We start from the raw sequence: 19,793 nt of genomic DNA on the forward strand, positions 1-19,793 counted from the left end.
AAGAGAATGCCTTTTTTTTTTGCTGCAAGGTGTCATTATTTTTATTTTATAATCCAAAAAAAAAAAAAAAAAAAAAAAAAAAAAAAAACTTCACTGTCTCTGTGGAAACACAGCAGCCTGAGGTCAGATTAACTAGGAAAAAGGCCAGTTGGCCCCGCCTGAACCAGGTTGGTGTTAAGACTTAAAAGTAGATCAGTGTCTGAGGATATAAAAACCAGCTCAACCATAAAGTCTGTCAGAGACATACTGACCTGCACGCTGCACTGGGTATCTATCTGAAGAGAATCACATTTCAAAAATAATTTATATCCCATCTACCTGCTCTGAAGCAGCCACCATGGTTCTGGAGGAGAATGATGACTCTGTCTTTGAGCCCCAAATTACCGTGAGTATGACAATAAAAAACACGTTAGTGACATAGATCCATGTTTTTTGATTTTCTTTTAGTTTGCATTGGTCTATTTTCTCTTTTTTTGTGGTATGGTTAACTTATTTACAAACAAATCATAGGATATAAAGATTAGGTTTGTCCACATTAATGTTGGCAACTTTGGTAAAAGTAGCAAAGCACAAACTAAACAATGCCAGGTATTCTCTTCAATGTAATTTTACTAAAGTGCAATCTGCATTTGTTCGTTGGCCAAAGTGGACAGCATGCTTGATGGAATGCACTCTGAAGCAGTGTGACCTGATCATATCTATGTAAATGTTGTGTTAGGAGGAGCACGTGGAGACTCAGTATGGGGACGTCCACTGCATCTTGACAGGGACTCCAAAAGCGAATCAACCCGTCATCCTGACCTTTCATGATGTTGGACTGAACCGTAAGCTACAGATCTATCAGCGGTGATCCTGTAGTTTACCTTTAAGGATCTGTACTGAAATTAAATAAGTTCATCAAAATGTTGTAGCTGCTGAAGAATCAGTTTCTAATAGAATTACAATGAAATACACATCTCTTAAGCTTTATTTCCATCCAAAGAAGTTAATTTGATAAAACCTTTTCACTTGACTCCACCAACATTTTTTTTGTCTATATTGTCATATTTCCTCTACATGTCAAATGATTCATATGTGTTAGTTGAAAGAAGCATCAATGTGAGTAATTAACATAAGAATGTATGTATATGTGTATTTTTTTCTTTCCAGATAAATCTTGTTTTGAGACTTTGTTCAACCATGAAGACATGCATGAAATTGTTCGTCATTTACCTGTTTGTCACGTTGAAGCTCCTGGACAACATGAGGAAGCCAAGACTCTGCCCACTGCGTGAGTAGACTATATTTCTTTAAGACTCAGATTGAACTTTGTAGTTGGTCAGTTATTCAAGTGTAGCTTTATAACTGCTTTTAAATCAGAGATTTGATCCTTCAGGTACACCTACCCCACCATGGACCAGCTCTCTGAGGTTCTTCCCTCTGTCCTCAATCACTTCGAGTAAGACAAATTCATCTGAGGACATCAAAACTAAACACTTTCAGTTGTATCTTTCTAGACATTGAGCCATTAAGCTCATTTTTGTGTGCTTTGCAGGGTGAATAGTATAATTGGTGTGGGAGTTGGAGCTGGAGCTTACATCCTGGCCAGATTTGCCGTAAGTCTGAATCTTTTCAGATTCAATCAGATCTTGAGATGATGCTCCTGCACACGATATTTTGAAATTAATAATCTTTACTTTTTTTTTTCTGTTTATATGGGAATGGACAGACAATTAAACATACATCAGCATTTACAAATTAAAGTTCTAGATTAAGCCATATTAGACAAATTCATATTGTACATGAGGATTTAGTGTAAAAGTGTTCGTGCCATGAACCCCATCCCAATTTTTAACAGAAGAGAAATGTCATGCCAGTGAGTTTCCTGACTGTGCAACTGAACAGCTGACAAATGTTTTCTGCTTTGTTTAGCTGAATCACCCTGATTTAGTGGATGGACTGGTTCTGATCAACATTAACCCCAACGCAGAGAGCCTAATGGATACTGTTGCAAACAAGGTATAAATGTATCTTTGAATGTCCTTCATATATTCAGATGCTGTTATATGTAAATATGAGGTACTTACTGAGCAGCTCCATAAAGTCCAAGCTTGTGATTTCATTCTGAAAGTTCCTTATAGAGAGTTTTATCTCTTTTCATACTCAAAAAGATTATTATGTAACACAGAGTATGTTTCACCTAACTCACAGTTTTGATTCCTCCTTCTGTCTCTAAACCCCGACATCCTACGCCCAACGATATGACCGGATCCTTAAATGGTCAAAAATGTAAAAACAATACAGTCTTAGTTTACTTTGGCTGCAGTTTAACTCCTTCATGATTACAGAAAATGTTGACAAATATTTACGTTATATGCATGCTAATGGGAAGCTTTATAACTTCAAATGTTTGTTGAAAAGCACTATAAGTTGCAGCTCATTTACCAGTTAGTCCCATAGGCCCCAAGTAGCAATGATAAGTCTGTCATAACTTTTCTTTCTTTAATTTACGTGCTATTTTTAAATGTACTGTGAGGACTTAAGTTTATGGGAACTGTAAAAACTTTCTATAATACTTAGGGGAGCTTTAAAGGGTCTTTAAAGCTTGCTATATTTTATTACAATACTAAATACATTAATTTCTGACCTAATTGGCCAATTAAGCATATTTTTACCACTGCTATCTCTCTTTAATGGATATTGTCTTGAATAAACACTTTCTGAGTTATCTGAGCTCAGAAGAGCTTTACAGAATTCCTATGGAAATTAAATATAGCAAAACTTGATACAACTGTTTGTGTCATACTATAGATTACTGACTGGACCCTCACTCTCCCAGACAGAGTTATCACACACCTGTTTGGAAAGGTACGTTATCTGGAACAACGGAATCTTGGCTTTTCATATGTTTATGATTTTTTTTTAAGATCAGAACAAAAGTGTAACATGCATAATGCATCTGCACGGATTACCTATAGGATGAGATCCAGGCAAATCACGACCTTGTGTCAACATATCGTCACTACATCACAACAACAATGAACCAATCCAACGTGAGTCAGTTTCTACGTTCCTACAACAACCGCAACGCTCTGGAGATAGAGAGGCCTGTACCTGGAGGGAACGTCAATGTCAAGACACTCCTGTGAGTGAAACAGTAGATCTAAAAAGTAGATAGGACATTGGCAGCAGGCTCACCTCATAACAATTAACTCCTTCTGGCTCTGGGGATCACATAGGTGTTCATCCCTGCTGGTTGTTGGGGACAGTTCTCCTGCTGTGGAAGCTGTGGTTGACTGCAACTCTAAACTGAACCCCACAAAGACCACACTGCTCAAGGTAAACAAATCTTGGATTGGATAATGAGAACAATAGAGCTGTTTTTGATGCATATTTATTGTATTTTACCAGACAAAATGCTGTCATGTTGGGGCCAAGACCCGTCTTCTGCCCCCTATACCCCAATTTACTAGTTTGAAAGCATTGCTGTGAGCACTTATGCCACCCCAAAGGCTGTGCAGCCCTGTGCAATGAACTATTTGAATCACTGTTGACATTTTATTTGTTAATAAAATATTTATCATTTATCCTCTGCTGCTGATAATTTCTTTTATGACACTAATTTGTGGTAGAAAGCTACAATTGCGCTTCTCTGTCTTTCTTCCAGATGGCAGACTGCGGAGGACTTCCTCAAGTTGTTCAGGTATGACAGTAAGTCATACAATATACTATTCTCCATTTTGGTCAAGAAAAAGTTGACTATATTTTACTTTTCTCTCAACAGCCAGCCAAAGTGATTGAAGCTCTTAAATATTTTATCCAAGGAATGGGATACTGTAAGTTACTTATAAATATTTGTACGCCATGCACTCATTAGCCACTTTATTTGAGAGACCTTGCTAATATTCTTTTGAACAATAGCCTTAATTCTTTGTGAGATAGATTCATACCTTGGATGCTAAGAGTGGCTATTTGTATTTCTGTTACTGTTATATCAATTTGCCCTTTCTCTTCTGACCACTGATTTCAACAAGACCTAATAAAGTTCTATTTTTGTTTATTTTTATTTAATGTTATTTTACGTTCTCCTTCAGTGATTACTTGTTTATTTAAAAAAAAAAATTGAAATATTTTTTTTATTTATTTGTGTATTCAGAGAATTCATTCTCTGATGTTCAACCATTACAAATTTCATATATAAAACCAAAACTATTATTATAAAAAAAAACTATATACAAAAAATCACAGATTTTGTTAGTGCACAGTAATAAAAACTTATTTATCATTTTTCTTCAGTGTCCAGCGCCAGCATGACCAGACTTCGCTCAAGGACGACCTCCAGCTGCAGCAATATGTCAGTCGATGGCTCTCGAGGCCGCGCTCACACCAATGAGCGTAGACGAACACATTCACACGGCACTGAGGAGAGACGCGGGTGTGCGCACACTGATGTCTCCATGGAGAGTATTTCTACCGTAAGCCAGAACGTCCCAAACATGGCTGAACTGGCATGCTAGAATATCAGTGCTGCTTAGACCCTCGCACTTAACTCAGTTCAAAACTCACTGTACCTGCACTTACATCTTTATTAGTAATTTCCTTAAAGTAATCCAGTCATCATATTGTCTGTCACATAAAAGATCACTTATAATTTTTACTTATTTTATTCTTTATTTTCTTTTGCCTGTCTAATGATGTCCTCTTTTACCTTAACTACCAGCTTGTATCAGTTGTAAGCTTCATTGTGTTTTTCATTTTTCTCTTTAAATAAAGTAGAGGAGAAAACAATCAAAGTTGTCAGGTAATTATTGTGTACAGTGTAGTTGGTGTTTTGTTTTGAGGAGTTGTAGTTGCAATTTCTGTAAAAACTTAAATAAAATGTGAAAATAAAGGGAAAAAATGTCAGACCTGTAGAACTGAATTGTATCTGGTGATCATGGAAACTCAATATTATTAACAGTTGCAGTCAACAACAGTGTTCATATATTGTGGTAATTTCTAAGCACTTTATTTAACTGCAATTGGCAGAACAACTCATTTAACATGGCTGAAATTAAACTTAAGTCAATATTACATACATACAGTCAATTAAAAGGCTATGATCATATTTCCTGAAAATATTTTGCTTTCAACTCTGTTGTGAGCATATTTTCACTCCCACTTCTACATATTCTTAAACTATGTAGAAATAATTTGACATGATAAAATTAGGCTATGAGAATATATTTATAGAATTTTGTTTCTTCAAAATTTAAAAAAAGAAGAATTGCATGTAATTTAATTTCAACTCCCAACAAGACAGAGAGGCAGATAAACCACTAGATGGAGTTATATGACAAATTTAGATGTCAAGTGTCGCATAGTGTTCTGTAATAAATCATGCAGAAAGTAAACTTTTGTTTCAGTCATGATTTTTTTTTTCTTACTGCTGTGCAATAAAGAACAATATGTACAACATAATACTAACTCTTTTGACACTCATATTATCCATCCATTTGGTGAATTTTGTTTGAAAATCTTAAACTATGTCGAATCCAAAACAAAAAGTATTTATGCATATACACTGACAATAAAGCTATTGCAATCTGCAACTGCAGTGGTCACAAATGAAAAACTGTTTCTTTAATCTATGGAGAGTTACACATGTGTAAATACAGGTTGTAATCGTGGTCCACCTCTATGTAACCTTTGCAGCTTGAGTTTCTGAAAATCCATTACAAAGCCCTGAGCTCCCTCAAGTCAGTTTGTACATGTCTGTTCAGAGACTATCTGTGACATCAGTGTGTGTCTGCTGGAACTTGTGTTTGTATGGAGATTAGCTGCATGCATGTGTAGGTGGGACTGTTTGTGTAGGCCCATGAGTAGACGGATTGTTTTGAGCTTTGAGTGTGAAATGGCTGAAAAACAAATCCAAGGCAATATAATGACAGCCAGCATCAAAGTCACAATTATTTGGTTTATGCGTCCACTTATGCATGCGCGTAGGTCTGGGGGTGCATCTAGATTTCAAAGCTTCTTTTGTCTGTTGTTCATTAGACTGCTGTGATGAATTATTCATGGAAGAAGTCTCTTAAGACTTCATATAAACATAAGAGCTCCGTTCTTGCTCAGTGTGTAGGGCTCCTACTTGCATGTCAAGAGTCGTTTCATGTCAGTGTGTTTCAGTGCATTGAACTCATTGTAAATTCTGGGGTAAATGCCATACATCCCCTTTCAGTGGCAAAGCACAAAACAAAGCTAAAAAAAAAAAAAGTCATGAAAATTCAGAAGTCACATGAAATTTTATTTTTTTTTTAAAAACCCCTCTAAAACACAATATTATTCTGCAAAAGAAAATCTACAAAACAACGAAAGCCAAGAAGAGAATAATAAGCAAACAGCAAAATAGTAGATAAATTGAGGCTTCGATCAAGGCCTGCACCTGGTGCTGCATCATCTACCGGATGGGGCTTGCCCCAGCACTAGATGGCTCACGTTTGTGGCCTTGGTGCCAGTACGCTACCTGCTGCATCCCCAAATACACATTCCAGAGTTTATCCTCATACTGCAATGGAGTTTATCCTTATTAGCATAAGCAACAACACAGCTTAGTCATTACTAGCAGCTACACCCACCTCACCTGCTCGGCACTGTAGACAGCGCCATAAAATCTCTTCCTCTTCAATGTCAACTCCTGAGACCTTTACTGTGCCACCTCTTAGCAAAAATTCTTAGCATCACCCTATTAATCCCCATCGTCTCCTGGGGCTCTATGGAGCATACTCACCATCATCATCCTCTCCTGTCTGATCTTCATCCTCCTCATCACCATCCACCATCCTTGTGCCATCTTTGTCTCCCTCATCATTGTCCTCCTTTCCTGCAGTTTTCTTTTTCTTTTCCTCATCACTATCCATCTTTTCTGCCCTGCTTCCTTTGTCATCATCGGTTCTTCTCTCCTGCACCGATGGCAGTATCAAGATGGTCTCTTTCATTGTTCTCTTCTACAATGACTATAGAGACATCTTTTCTGTTTCCAAAGGATTCCACTCATGTCTCTGTCCCACCATTTTTTGATGAGCGGCCCAAGTTGGGTCTCTGGGTCAAGCTCCTGCTCCCAAGTTCAACATCCATGGAGCACAGGTGAGCTTGTCTTTGTCTGAGGTACTCAGTCTTAATACCAGCAGCCTGCCAGCCATGCTCCCAAGCTGCCTTGGGTCTACGTTGGCCCTCTAGATGATTTCCTGAACTCCTTTGTATGTCTTAGTAGCAGTTCTCCAGAGAACCACAGATGCCAGTCTCCAGAGTTAATACATTGTTAGTCCACAGACCTCCTTCATAGGTTTCTCAAGCTTCCTAGCACCCATTCAGGAGTACACTTCTATCAATTGCCTCATTGACTTTGACATGGGCCTCTCAGACTCCTTTGCTAGGTCCAGAGACCTAATGCTAATATCTGTTGGGTTTGTTAGTTCTTTCTTGTGTTGTACTTACTGTATATTTGGTATGGTGTCTAGTATTACCATTGCTCTTTAGTTTTAGGTTTAGGAAGATGTTTATCTTAGTCACCTCCCCATAGTTATCTGCCGAGGTTCTTCTCCAGCTGCTCAAAATTCCTCTGATTAGTCACACCTGTCTGCTTCTCATCCCACTCATTAACCCTCCCAGTAGTTAAAAGGCTGTTAGTTTCCTCACCTTCCTGCCAGATTTTCCAGATGTCCATTGTGTGTTTTTCTGTGTTCCAGTTGCTTCATTGCTTCCAGTCTGAAGTTATCCTGTTTACAATACAAACACAAGTCTGTTATTGCCAAAAAAAACAGAAGAACAGAAATTTTGGTTTCATTTTCTTTTCATATTGAAAACCATTAAAATATATAATCACCACCACTGAAAACCAAAACATTCTGCCTGTTTTCTCACATATCAAGCTTTGCTAGAAACGTATGTTCCACCCTGTGAGGACACTGCCCATGGATGGTTTTCAGCATCTGGCTCATAATGCCATGAAAATCAAAACAACATTTTGAAAATACAAATAAAAGTTATAATCATATTAAAAGTTAAATTTTCTAAGTTATTCATTTTCAGATTATAGAACTGCAATAATAGCTTTATTTATTTTCAAATTATTACACATCTTTATTAGTAGTGCCAATAATTCAGAAGGATGTCGTATAAGTAAGCTGAAAAATAAAATTTGTTTTGTTAAATAGGTATTACACAACCATGTCATATATAGATGATATATCTACTCGAAAGGTTTAGTTGGGTCCTTTATTTTTCTGTCCTCTTTTCTGAAATGTTTTTGCCTTTTTCTCTTTTTTGTTGTCGTCCTTTGTTTTTATTTTTTGCTATAATTTTTGCCACTGTTTTTGGGGGGTATTATTGTTTTCTTTCGGTTCTCCATTGTGGTAATGCTTAATTACAAAAGATGAACAAAGTTTGGGAAAGGACATCAGTACAATAATAGTTACAAAACATATGAGGAGTACATTTTTCCTGGTGATGTAAATGTAAGTTTCTATGTACTTTTCTGATTTTTACCACAGCAAACAGAAAAGACATATTAAGAAAAATATTTTTCATTATTGCCATTTTGATTTTTTTTTTAATCAATTAACCAAATGTTTATCGTTATTGTAATTGATGCTGTTAGCACACTTTACCCCACTTCCATATTGAAATTCAAATTAAGGTTGATGAGAAACCTTAATAGTTACCTTTTAGAGGACCTTTCTGGTTATTTTTTCAACTTGGAGTCACCAGTATTTTATTTTATATTTAATTCTTAAACATTGAGTGCAAACACGTGTCATTTTTGTCAATAGGCTATACACAACATAAAAATGTCTATAGAATTGTTTTAAAACCTCTTAATATTTGCTTAAATTTGTATTTTTACTGAGGGGTCGCTCTTATAAAAAGTCAGAGGCACTGCCTCAGATAAAATTATTGTATGTATGGGTGGACAGTGGGCCCCTCTCCTACAGCCAGCTGCTGCAGCCATGTTGTCGAAACCTGGCTCCTCCAGCAGCAGCAGCGCTGTCAGCTAACGTCAGTGGACACCAACAACCGGGCACGGCGCTGTTGTGGACGACAACAGACTGAGAGAGGGACCCAAGCGCCCGAGCCGGTTCTGTTTCCAGCGGATATAAATGCTACATTGACCGCTCCTCGCTGGATAAGGTGACCAGGTTCGGAGACAAGGAGCGGCCGGACCTCTGGGCTGAAGCGGGTGAGTATTGATCCCTCCTGGGGGCGGACTGAGTGGGAATAGCCCACTGTTAGCTCAGCTAGCTTAGCAATAAAGGGGGGTAACACACTGAGAGACAATGGGGTTAACGTGAACGTTACACGCGTGGGTGCTTATTTTGGGTGCTCGGAAGCGCATTTGGGGAAATTGCCGTGGATTACCCTTCAGGAAATTCTCGTCCTTTTGAAATCACGAAGTCATTTGTATTCTCAACATACAAACAGTGGTGCAGTGGCCGAAACCACCCCTCTGTGTTAATCCCTTAGGTGCAAAGGTCCTACACCAAGGTGCGTTTCTGCCACGATGAGCAATAATATTCAGGCGAAACATCTGTTTTATTGTAAAGCAACTGGTTACATAGTCCGAGTATCGTTCTTGTGTTTAAGGATAAAATATGAGGAGCAGCTCTTTATTTTACCTGACTGTAAGTTTATGGCTTGCTTTCTGCCTTGCGAATCACAAAAACGACACAGACATCTGATGTTCCCTGAAACATACCAGTGTTTAAATAGATGTAGTTTCAGAATAAACAGAGAAACAAAAGACTAGTCTTGGGATGACAGGAATTAATACAAATGCAATTGTAGTTATGATGAAGCTCAGATTGGTGCTTGGTATGGTTGTGATTTCTTAGTTTCCTTCCTTTGGCTTCTTTCAGTGGTTTTTGAGTGAGAGCTGTGCTTTTTCTTGTTTCCTCTCTGTGACTTTTGGCTGCGGTCACATCTTTCCACCTGCCTCCAGAGCCATCTCTGCATCCCCAGTTAAATCCTCTAGGTTATGGAAAAGGATGTCTATAAATGAAGAAAAACTATAAAGATTTACAGCACATTTTTACTGTTTTAAGAGACAAATAATGACTCACCAGCTATTCTTTGTACGTAGCAATTTTTTTCTACTAAACGTTCTACTAAAAATAAATAACATCTTTGTCCTGTTTGTCGTTGGAGGGGAACATATTTAGCTCGTGAAAGCTGAGTTAAGGAGAATTTAGGATTGTTTTTTTTTTCCTAAACAAAAATGTTTTGCCTAGAAATTATCTGAATCGTTTTTTTAGCCCAGTTCTATGGCTATATTGCACACTTCTTTCCAAAAATAAAACCTTTTTACACCCAAAGCTCAATCTACAAAACTAGAATTTCAAAGGGGACTGTCGCAGTGACTACCTGATGTTAGAAAAATGTTCTATTAAACTGAAAATCTGTTTATTTATTTCACTAATGCTCATTTATATTTGTAGGAGGATTTCCACTGAGATTGATTCTGTCAGCTTTCTACCTCCTTTTTACCTTCAGTGCCATAAGGAGGCAGGTATGTGGATGTCACTCAGCACTGAGGATGATGGTGGATTAATCATTCCCGCTGTGGTGGAGCGATAGGGATGAAGGACAGAGAGTCGTGGGAAAGATGGGGAAGCTATTGAGAAAAGCGATGGGAAGTGAATCCAGAGGGAGGAGGCAGCTGTTTGGAGGTGAAACTCAGCCCCCAGGTGTGTCAGTTCGAAACGATTGTAGGCGTGCTTTTTCCCTCCTCCCCTATAAGTGACAGCATACCGTGCAACTAGGAAGTGGAGCAACAGGAGAGGTGCACATACGGACGTTTGGAGGGTTTCTGGTGGAGGTGTTATCCTCTGCTCATCGATCGCTGACATGCAGTTCTGGGACTTTCTGGGCTGCACCAATGGAGGTATGTGGGCGGGAAGCTTTACTCATGGCTGGATAAGTCTGTGTTAAACTGCTCTGTGATAGCCAGGTAGAGGGGCTCTGGCAGGCTGAGCGCTGGAAAGGAATTTGTGCTGCTCACAGCCATGCAAGCGGTTGCATGCAACCCATCAGGCAGGTAGAGAGCAGAGACAAATAAAGACGCATGAACGTTGACAGCCTGCTCTGTTTTCCTTTGACAAACCTGGCTGCTTAGTGTCTGAAACAAGTTTGACAGATAAATTAAGTGGCACAATTTTTTTTTCTTCTTCTTCTTTTTTTCACCTGAATAATCTGGATTCTGCTTGCCTCTGTGAACATGTGTTGTCCTGTCAACAGAGAACGCTCTTTTATTTTCTAGTGAGCGATTTTAAATTACTCCTGATCTAACGATGGGACACACTGCCAACGTCTCCCTTTGAAACTGTGAGGAAAGTCCATTAAAAAGTGCCGAGACTTCATATATTGAAGTAATTTGAACTTTAAATGAGTAGTCTTCACCCCTCAGCTTTTGATTATGTTTTGTGTCCCGAGGTTACCTTTTTCATCTAGGATCTATTCTAGCATAGCGGTCTCGAGGCTAATATAGATTGGAGATTTTTTTTTTTTAAATTGTTGTCCAGAAAGACCCCATAGAATCAGACCTTTTCACACATGTTCATGCCTGTGCCTTTATTTATGGCTAACACGACAAAACAGCAACAGCCCTCAGCCATCAAATGTCATTGTCGATGTGAGAAATAATTTTCTACACAAACCAACTTGAGGCCATTTTTATATATAAAGTAAGAAGAACGTGTAATTCTTGGACACAAGTGGCCCTCAGGGAAGTGAAGTGAATGTGCGGTGCGTTCGCGTCTACGATTGTAAGACATTGAAAACAAACACGCCCTCTTAATCTTTTAAGATAAAACTGTGCCTTATAATTTCGAGTAAGTTGCGTTGTTTCATGTCTCGCCTCAAATGTGGTTCCTTTATCGCGCTGCGTCGGATCCCCCGAGCAGCTCTGGCTCCAACACCCATCCTGTGCCTCGGGCTACGTTTCCTGCTATTGCACTAATAACCATGGCTAAGAGATACCTGACAGTTTGTGTCATATTCTTTACACTTCACAAGCTGTGTCGTAAACAGACGAAGAGGAAACGGTTGCCTATCTTTAAGTGCAGCATCCATCTGTGAAATTCCCATGAAAAGGCAGTTGAATTGTAGTTGTATATAGAATTTAATTACATTTTAAAATTTAAGTGGGGGGGATAAAAAATTACAAGAAGTCTTATAATTAATTTGTTGGATCTATGTTTGGCATATTTTCCACAGTAGGTAGCCTGGAGTTATCAGTGAAAAGTGTGGCTTGAGGCAGACCTCCTGCTGCCATCATCAGTCAGCGCTTATTTGCATCCATTCCTCACTGTTTTGCATTAAGTTATTCAATGTGGTCGCGACTCTGTGTTAGGTACCGAGATTGTGTAATTAATAGTAAGCTAACTATAGTAACGAGCATTTTATGCATTCGTTTTTCTTTACCTTAAAGCGCTTTACTCCGCAAAAGTCTTGAAATTTTCAGAGTTGTAATTTGTCTTAAATTTGCCATAAATGCAATAAGTAAAATGTCCCATTAATGAGTTGATAATTTCTCATTTTATGTCATTTCACTAACCCTGCATTTAAATGAATAAATCAGATAAAGAAAAGAAAAATAAAACTTTTCCTTAGGGTGTCATAACTTTTTAACACATTCTTCATGCTCTGATTTTTCACCCCCCACAATAAACAATTTAAGGACGCCGTATTCTCATTTTATTAAATTGTCCTGTGTTTAAGCAGCAAATGGTGCATTGTAAGTGAAGAAAGCTCTGATTTAGTCTTGATTTATGATGAGCCTACTCTTTCTGTCAGAGAGAGAACTCGGACAAAAAAAAACATCAAAATGTTAAACTGCATCTGACTTGGATTTTAAACGAGAGCCTCCTTTGTGTCTCGTCGAGTGAAAGGGTTTTGTTTCAAAGGAGAAGTGTGAAGAATCTATATGAGTAGATCTGGGCTGAATCAGAGCTTGTGCAGCCTAAAATGAAAATCATAGTTCCTGTTAACTGTGAAACACAAGGAACTGCTAAGGTTAAAAGTTTATCCTTATTCATCACCAAACTATTGAAATTTTCCTTTGTGCGAATGACAGTGAAAGGGGGCACAGTTTGCCACGCATACAAACAGAGCTGACACTCGTTTATTGGACTTGGCTCAGCAAAGGAACGTTATGCACCGATACACAGAACCTAGAAAGTGTTTCTGCTTTTGAACATGATGGCAAAAATTAATCTCAATAAATTAGAAATGCTGAGGTTCTTTAGTTATTCTAAAAGAAAAACTAACAGATTAATTACAAAGTTTATATTTTTCTAGTTTTTGTCAATTTTCATGACTTGCAGCTAATTAAACCCAAAAATCTATTATTCCGGCAATTAAAATATTATATAAGAGCAATTTAAAATGATGTTTTAACAGAGAAATATTATGCTATGGCCTACAGGACCATAAGGATTGTTTAACAACAACCCTACACAAGTCAATTAACGATTAATAGTCTTTGCTAAAGAAGCTGGCTTTTCAGAATACTGGATTCGTGCATATATTAATGGAAAATTTTGTGAAAGGAAAACATGTGGTAGGAAAAACAATGTGTAAACTATAATATCAGCAGCCTTGGGAGAAATGAGGAGCAAAAATGGGGGAGGTTGCACCAGGAGATGGACTACAGCTGTTGCCTTCCTGCTACTGACGTTGGCTAGAAATTCACAGATCTCAGGAAAAAATAAACAAAGATACTCTCAAAAACAGATATAATGTAATGTACAACATATTTTCTTATTTTATTCCATAAAATTGACAGAGGCTAGGTTAATGACAGAGCTGGTTCGGAATCTAATAAACTTGAATTGCTGATATTCTTTGGAAGTTCAGCACTGCGTTAAGCATTATTGTCTTTTTTCCTCAGTCAAGAAAAAAAGCAATGTAAAAACACCTGAACTAAAAAAAAATAATAAAAAAGTTATTTTTAACGTTAAAACACAAATATAAACCCAACAATTTAATGGTAACTCAGTATGTTTTAATGAGCAGGCTTCCTGGTTGAACCAGTGAAAGGTCATCGAGGCAAGCCTCTGCCCTTATTTGCATCCGATCTTCACTGGTTTGGTTAAGTTATTCATTGTGGTCAACTGAGGTTGTCACGGCGCAAATATACATTTCTGCGCAAGGAATAATGTGATTCAGGGATAATTTTTAAACATGAGCGTGTTGCAAGTGTGATACACCCTTGCTCTGTTTGCTGCTAAGCTCTTAAAGTTAATGCATGTCGATATGTTTTCAGCCTAAGATGAAAAATGCAGATGTGAAAGAGGGCACTGATAATGTCCGTGACATTTACAGTCTTTGCTGCCGTGTTAACTCTTCAACTGTTGCACCTCATTAAAGCTGTGGCTGTTTTCTGGAAGGGCTTTGATTTGTGCTCCAAAGTTGCGTTGCACGTGTGTATTAGCGAACGCCTCCGTGGCGAACTGAACATTGCAGAGAGCAGCTTCACAACACTGCTGTTGTTGTTTTGATGAGAATGCAGTTGTGCAATGCCCTCAGCGTTGAGTCAACTTGCGTAGCCGTTGTGGTTGGTAGCCAGAGGCAGTAGATGTTTTTTTTTTTTTTTTTTTTTCTTTTTTTTCCCCCAGTAGGAGATAGAAAGAAGCTAAGAGCAGAAAGGGGGTGTGATAGAGTAGGAGGAAAAGAATCATGCAACTGAAAATGTATTTTTTTTTTTTTTTTTTTTTGCCTCTTGTAGTATAATAATGTATCAGTACCACTTTTAGGTTCTGTTTTTACAACCAAAGATTTTCATGACTCAAAGTGAGTTCGTATCTTTAGATGGCAAGGTAATGTTTTTAAAATACTCACTTAAAACTGCATAGGAAAACTCATGAGGAAGATGAGCATGCATTTCAGCTTTAGAAATTAACTTTTTTATTTTTTATTCTTAATTTTTTTTAAATCCAAACACCAAGAAACAATGCAAGCTGAACCTGCTTCCCGATTGCACTTCACTTCCAGGTTTAAAACTTCCCTTTCTTTCCTTTTTGTTGATTGTACTTGTTTGTGGCAATAAGTGGATTATGTGATTATAGAAAAATGTGACGTGACGAAAGACATGCTGAGCATTCCTGAGATTGTTCAAGAATTGTGTCACTTGAAAGAAGCTTAAAAATAATTGTTCTGACATTCTTTGAACACATTTCTTTGTTTACTCCACTCTTTATTACTCTTATGACTTAATTCCCTCCAGCCAAAATACACTTTCAAGATGATAAAAAAAAATAAAATAGATGTTGAGCTCTATTCTCCTGTATTGAACACCTTGCATATGATTAAAGCAGCTTCCAGAGACTCCAGTGAGTAATATTCTCAGTGGAGCAACTCTGCGAGCCAAATTTAAACCCAGAAATATTACCGGATTTAAGCGGTGATTCTGCACTGCTGTCTGATACGGCACTTGGGAGGGGGGAAAAAGGAGCAATCTCCTCTTTTCACCCAGTGGACTGCCGTATGTGTTAACACGTAAATAGTAAGTGATGTTATTGTTGTTGTGGTGCCTCTTCTGAGCTTTAAAGCAGAAGGCAAGCCAAGTAAGGGCTGCATTATTGCCACCAGCTGGAGCGATGTGTAGCCAGGAGTTATGTGCGCTCTGTGTCAGTAACTGGTTGTGACATCATTACGTCGATATTGCCATTTGACAGGACGCTTTATATTTTCTTCATGAGGTGGCACAGCTCTACAGTGAGCTTCCCTCTCTCTCCTGTCGGGGGAAGTCATTGGTCTGCATCAGAGAGGCAACTTAGCAAATTACCAAAGCTGATAAAATTGAATTAAGAGCCACCAACACAAGCATAAGTTGGAAAAGTAGTGGATCTTCTTGCTTTTTTTGATTAAATATGTTGCAAAACACACATAAAGAAGAGAATTCAGTTTCTGCCTAGAAGAATGCTTCTGTTTCTCTCGTCTAGGCGCAGCACTGTAGGTTTCAGTACCTTTTTAAACATACCGAGCCTCCAGCTTTTAAATTAGTGGATAGTTTTCCTTTCTGAATTACACATGAACGGCCATTACAGCGAGACATTGTCTCGATTCATCTGGCTCCGGTCATAAAACAGTAGCTGTAAGAAGAATGAGACAATGTAGTCAGGCATGGATTGACCTACAGATTGACCTACCTAGATCTTAATTTAATGATAATCTGTGGGATTGGTGGGAAACCAAACAGCCGGACATTAAGTTCACTTTAGATCTGAAATAAATGCAGTTACATATATCTTTTTTTCTTTAACTAAGAAAAATGAAAGATGTGTTGTAACCCAAAGCTAAACTGGTCTAAAAAACTTTAATATAACCTATTTTGCTCTGGTATATTATGTCTTTACATGTGCCATTATGAAATTGAGAATTATAATCCTGTCTGACTACTTATTTGCAAATTTCTAGCAAGAATTACAGCATTTTTTTATGCAACACGGGGGTTGAAAGCATCCTCCAACTACACATTACACTCCAGTCTTGGACTGTTTGGATTTTATCCCACAAGTATTAAAAGACAAAGCATTTGCATCCTTATTAGTGCCACGGTCCTGCTTAGTGGCTGTTGCTTAGTAACAGGAGTCAGCATAGACTCGCAGTGTAGGACATTTCATCAAGCTGCTCATTTCGGTGTCATTTTTGAAAAAGAATACGGCAAAGCGTTCGTGAGGGCTCCGATTAAAGTCGTGGTTGGAAGGAGACTGAGGTCAGGGAGCAGATTAGAGACTCGGCGTAAAGTTATGACTGCATGACGGAGCAGATAAATTCTGCCCAGTCATGACTCTCGCCTTGTTCCACCTGAGTGAGAGACCCCAGCACATATGGTGTCCTCCTCATCCTTTTCAGCTGCTGTGTAACCGGGTTGGTTTGCACTGACCGGCGTTTAAATAACTGGACCTGCAGCGTGTGATTAGATGCTTCCTGTCAATAAGTCGGGTTTATTGAGCAGTCAGGGTTTCAAGTCAGCAGAGTACTTTTGGATTTGCTCATTAGTATTACTCATTACCAGGACGTTTTGTGTAGACCAGAAAATACTGGAATTTGATTTCAATATTTTCCAGGTCTGGATAAATATGGAAAAATAACATGACTTAAAGAAATATATGAATTTTTAGAATTATTTTCAATCTCTTTTCCCCCCTTACATCAAGGTCTAATAGTTGTGACACTCTTTCCTTGTTTTCCTCCTTTCTATGTTCCTTGTCTCCTTCCTTCCTCCCTATTTTCCCCCCATGACATTTCCTGTGCCTGTGCCTTTCTAAGATTTTTCTGTCGTTCCTTCCATCTTTGCGTCCTTCCACCTTTTCTTTGTAGTCTGGTTCTTAATTTCCATGTGTTCTTCCGGCGTTTTCGTCATTTCTTTTTCTACCTTTATTATGCCATTTTGTTTTATCCTTAATTCCCTTATTGTTTCATTTTGTTTCTTTGCTTCCTTGTGTCTTTCCTTCCATGTGTCCTTTCTGCTTGCCTTGTTCTATCTTCCTCCTTTCCTTGTGTCCGCCCTCCCAAACTTTCTTCTTCCCCTTTCCTATATTTTCCCCCTTCTTTCTTTCTTTATTTTTTTTGTCCTTCCTTCCTTTCATCCCCTGGCTTTCCTTACTTTCTGCATTCCTTCCTTCCAGTTTCTGTCTTTTCCAGGTTCTATATTTAAAACCTGTCTATTATAGAAATATCTGCTATAGTAAACTTTATGTTTACTTAGTTTTTTCCCCCCCCAGAGTTCAAGGTTTAGTCTGGGAAAATCCCTAATTGATTTTTCAAATTAGAAAGTAAAAGAAAGTAAGTTTGCCTTACTTTCTTTTATGTTTTTCTTTCTTAATTTGACGTTCAGCCACTATAAACCCGCGCAGGTTTTTTTGTGATCAGTGTAAGATGCCGTTTTTATTTTAAGGAATCAAAGAACAGAACGTCCACTGCACACTGTGAATGAATTATGTGCTACGTAGTGTGGTGACTCATTTATGCCACAGCTCCGTTGATTTACATCCTGTCACTGTAAATTATTCACCATGTAAAACTCTTGCATGTTTTACCATCAAGGCTAACAAAGTAAAATGTTTCTTTCATGTCTCCTCTTTTCCAGACATTTCCAGAATATCTTATTATGCTGGTGAGTACAATTTTCTCTTATGTGCTGTATATTTGGTGTATATTGTTTTTCTATTTTAATGTATTTGGGTTTTTTTTTCTGTCAGATTATAAATGGAATCAAAATGGATTAGTTCTAGCTGCAGATCACAGCCTGGTGCGATGTTAAATTACATTTCTCTCACACACTACCCTTAGCGGGTTGCAGCATGTGTGTCCAGCTCTGTTTATGGTATAAACATTTCTTCATTTTCTTGAATATGTATTCTTTTCGAAGTTTGTCAGGAATTTAAGTCAAGTTTTAAAATAAAATAAAAAAAAAATTATTTGTTTAATAAAATTCTGCAGTTTTAATCTGCATGAGTCTCAATGAGGTTTGGCTGCACTGTTTTACGGAGCATATTGAGGATGAGCTGAAATAATTTTAAAGGTATAGATTAGCCGTGTAACGTTACTCTCAGCTCCATTCTCTCTCCTTGGTTGTTGCTAGGTAACCGATGGTCCTGCAGCACATCTTCGATCAGGATGTTGAGAGCCAGGAAGATTTTATTCCCAAAAAAGTACCAAGGCATATTTTAGATTTCCTAGACTTATCTTTAGCAGATCTCTTTGGTAGAAACATGGCTACAGCCAGATCGGTTTCTGACTTATGAAATGACAGCAGCAGAAACTTGTAGCCTCGACTGCGGCTGCTTGAGGTCTACAAAGGTTGCTATAGAGCCTTTAAAACTATTATATATTTTTTTGTTTTCTTTCAGTAAACTATCAGAACAATATTTTGATTAATTAAACCTCCAAAAAGCGATTTAATTTGCAATTAATGGTTGTTGTTTTTTTACTGAAAGCTTTCACATTTATTGGATTTGAGTAAAATGTAAACAATGGGTTTGACTTTAAGGAATAAAATATGTGTAAACATCCCACATGCAGCATGATAAAAATAAATAACATCAAACTCTTATTATTTAGATATTTTATCTGTTGATACTTAAACATAGATGGGGCTCAGTTCAGTCATTACAACTTCAAAGAAAACAAAATATGTTTTGATTACAACCTTCAGCGTAGACATGCTTCATATGAATTAAATTATGACAGATGGGAGATTACTTTGTCCCAACTCTTGGCTTTAGCAGAATCCGTTTGACTGCTTTAATACCAATAAAGATTTTTACATCAAAATCAGACATGAAACTAACGGATGTTTTATTTTATTTTTTCTTAGATATTTCTTTATTATTTTTTGTGTCTCATTTGACATCAATCATGAACCTTTTAGTTGAATGAAAATTAAATTTAAATTACAATTTTCCAAGGGAATGACTAATTTTGTGGCATAAGGGATTTGGAAATGAGTCAACTTAAAATACTAATATGTTTTTTTTTTTTAACTCATTACATAAAACATTGCAGTTATAAAAGTGTCTATTGTAGTTTTATTTTCAATTAAGTAACATATTCTTATTTTTTTAAAAGACTTTTTATTTTTACTGTAACAATAGATTACAGTACACGACTCGACATCCTCCAGTTGATGACAGTTAATGTTTTGCTTTCTAAATCTCTGCTGTCACATGTTGACTGTCTTCTTGTGCTTTGTCCCATTTGAGGGATTGGATGTGGGAGGATCCTCTGCTAGAGAAGGGCTCATATGATGCAGGAGCAGGTGATGCATGTCTGGAGAG

General features: G+C 37.6%; 2 protein-coding genes across 4 annotated transcripts in view; both read left to right on the forward strand.

The window, feature by feature from the left end:
• Positions 1–223: 223 nt before the first annotated feature.
• On the forward strand, positions 224–5,224 carry LOC106960433 (protein NDRG1). The gene is made up of 12 exons (XM_015053528.1): positions 224–385; positions 719–824; positions 1,150–1,270; positions 1,376–1,438; positions 1,535–1,595; positions 1,912–1,998; positions 2,791–2,847; positions 2,958–3,124; positions 3,219–3,318; positions 3,647–3,682; positions 3,764–3,815; positions 4,276–5,224. The coding sequence occupies exons 1-12, from the start codon at positions 338–340 to the stop codon at positions 4,494–4,496; spliced, it is 1,119 nt and encodes a 372-aa protein (XP_014909014.1). The 5' UTR covers positions 224–337; the 3' UTR covers positions 4,497–5,224.
• A 3,716-nt stretch (positions 5,225–8,940) lies between these two features.
• Positions 8,941–19,793, forward strand: part of LOC106960438 (focal adhesion kinase 1) — a 68,167-nt gene continuing 57,314 nt past the window's right edge. Inside the window, exons 1-2 of one of the 3 annotated variants that reach the window (XM_015053539.1) lie at positions 8,941–9,193; positions 18,104–18,130. Coding sequence is in view for 1 of the 3 variants with exons in the window: in XM_015053534.1 (XP_014909020.1) it covers positions 10,858–10,894; positions 18,104–18,130 (64 nt within the window). In the remaining 2 variants the exon portion in view is untranslated. Of the gene's footprint in view, positions 9,194–10,507; positions 10,895–18,103; positions 18,131–19,793 lie in introns of those variants that run through there. The other 2 variants (XM_015053534.1, XM_015053540.1) reach the window with 2 other exon arrangements.

This window comes from Poecilia latipinna, unplaced genomic scaffold (genome assembly GCF_001443285.1).
Source record: "Poecilia latipinna isolate Pla-1442-1.1 unplaced genomic scaffold, P_latipinna-1.0 Scaffold1186, whole genome shotgun sequence".
NCBI classification, from domain to species: domain Eukaryota; kingdom Metazoa; phylum Chordata; class Actinopteri; order Cyprinodontiformes; family Poeciliidae; genus Poecilia; species Poecilia latipinna.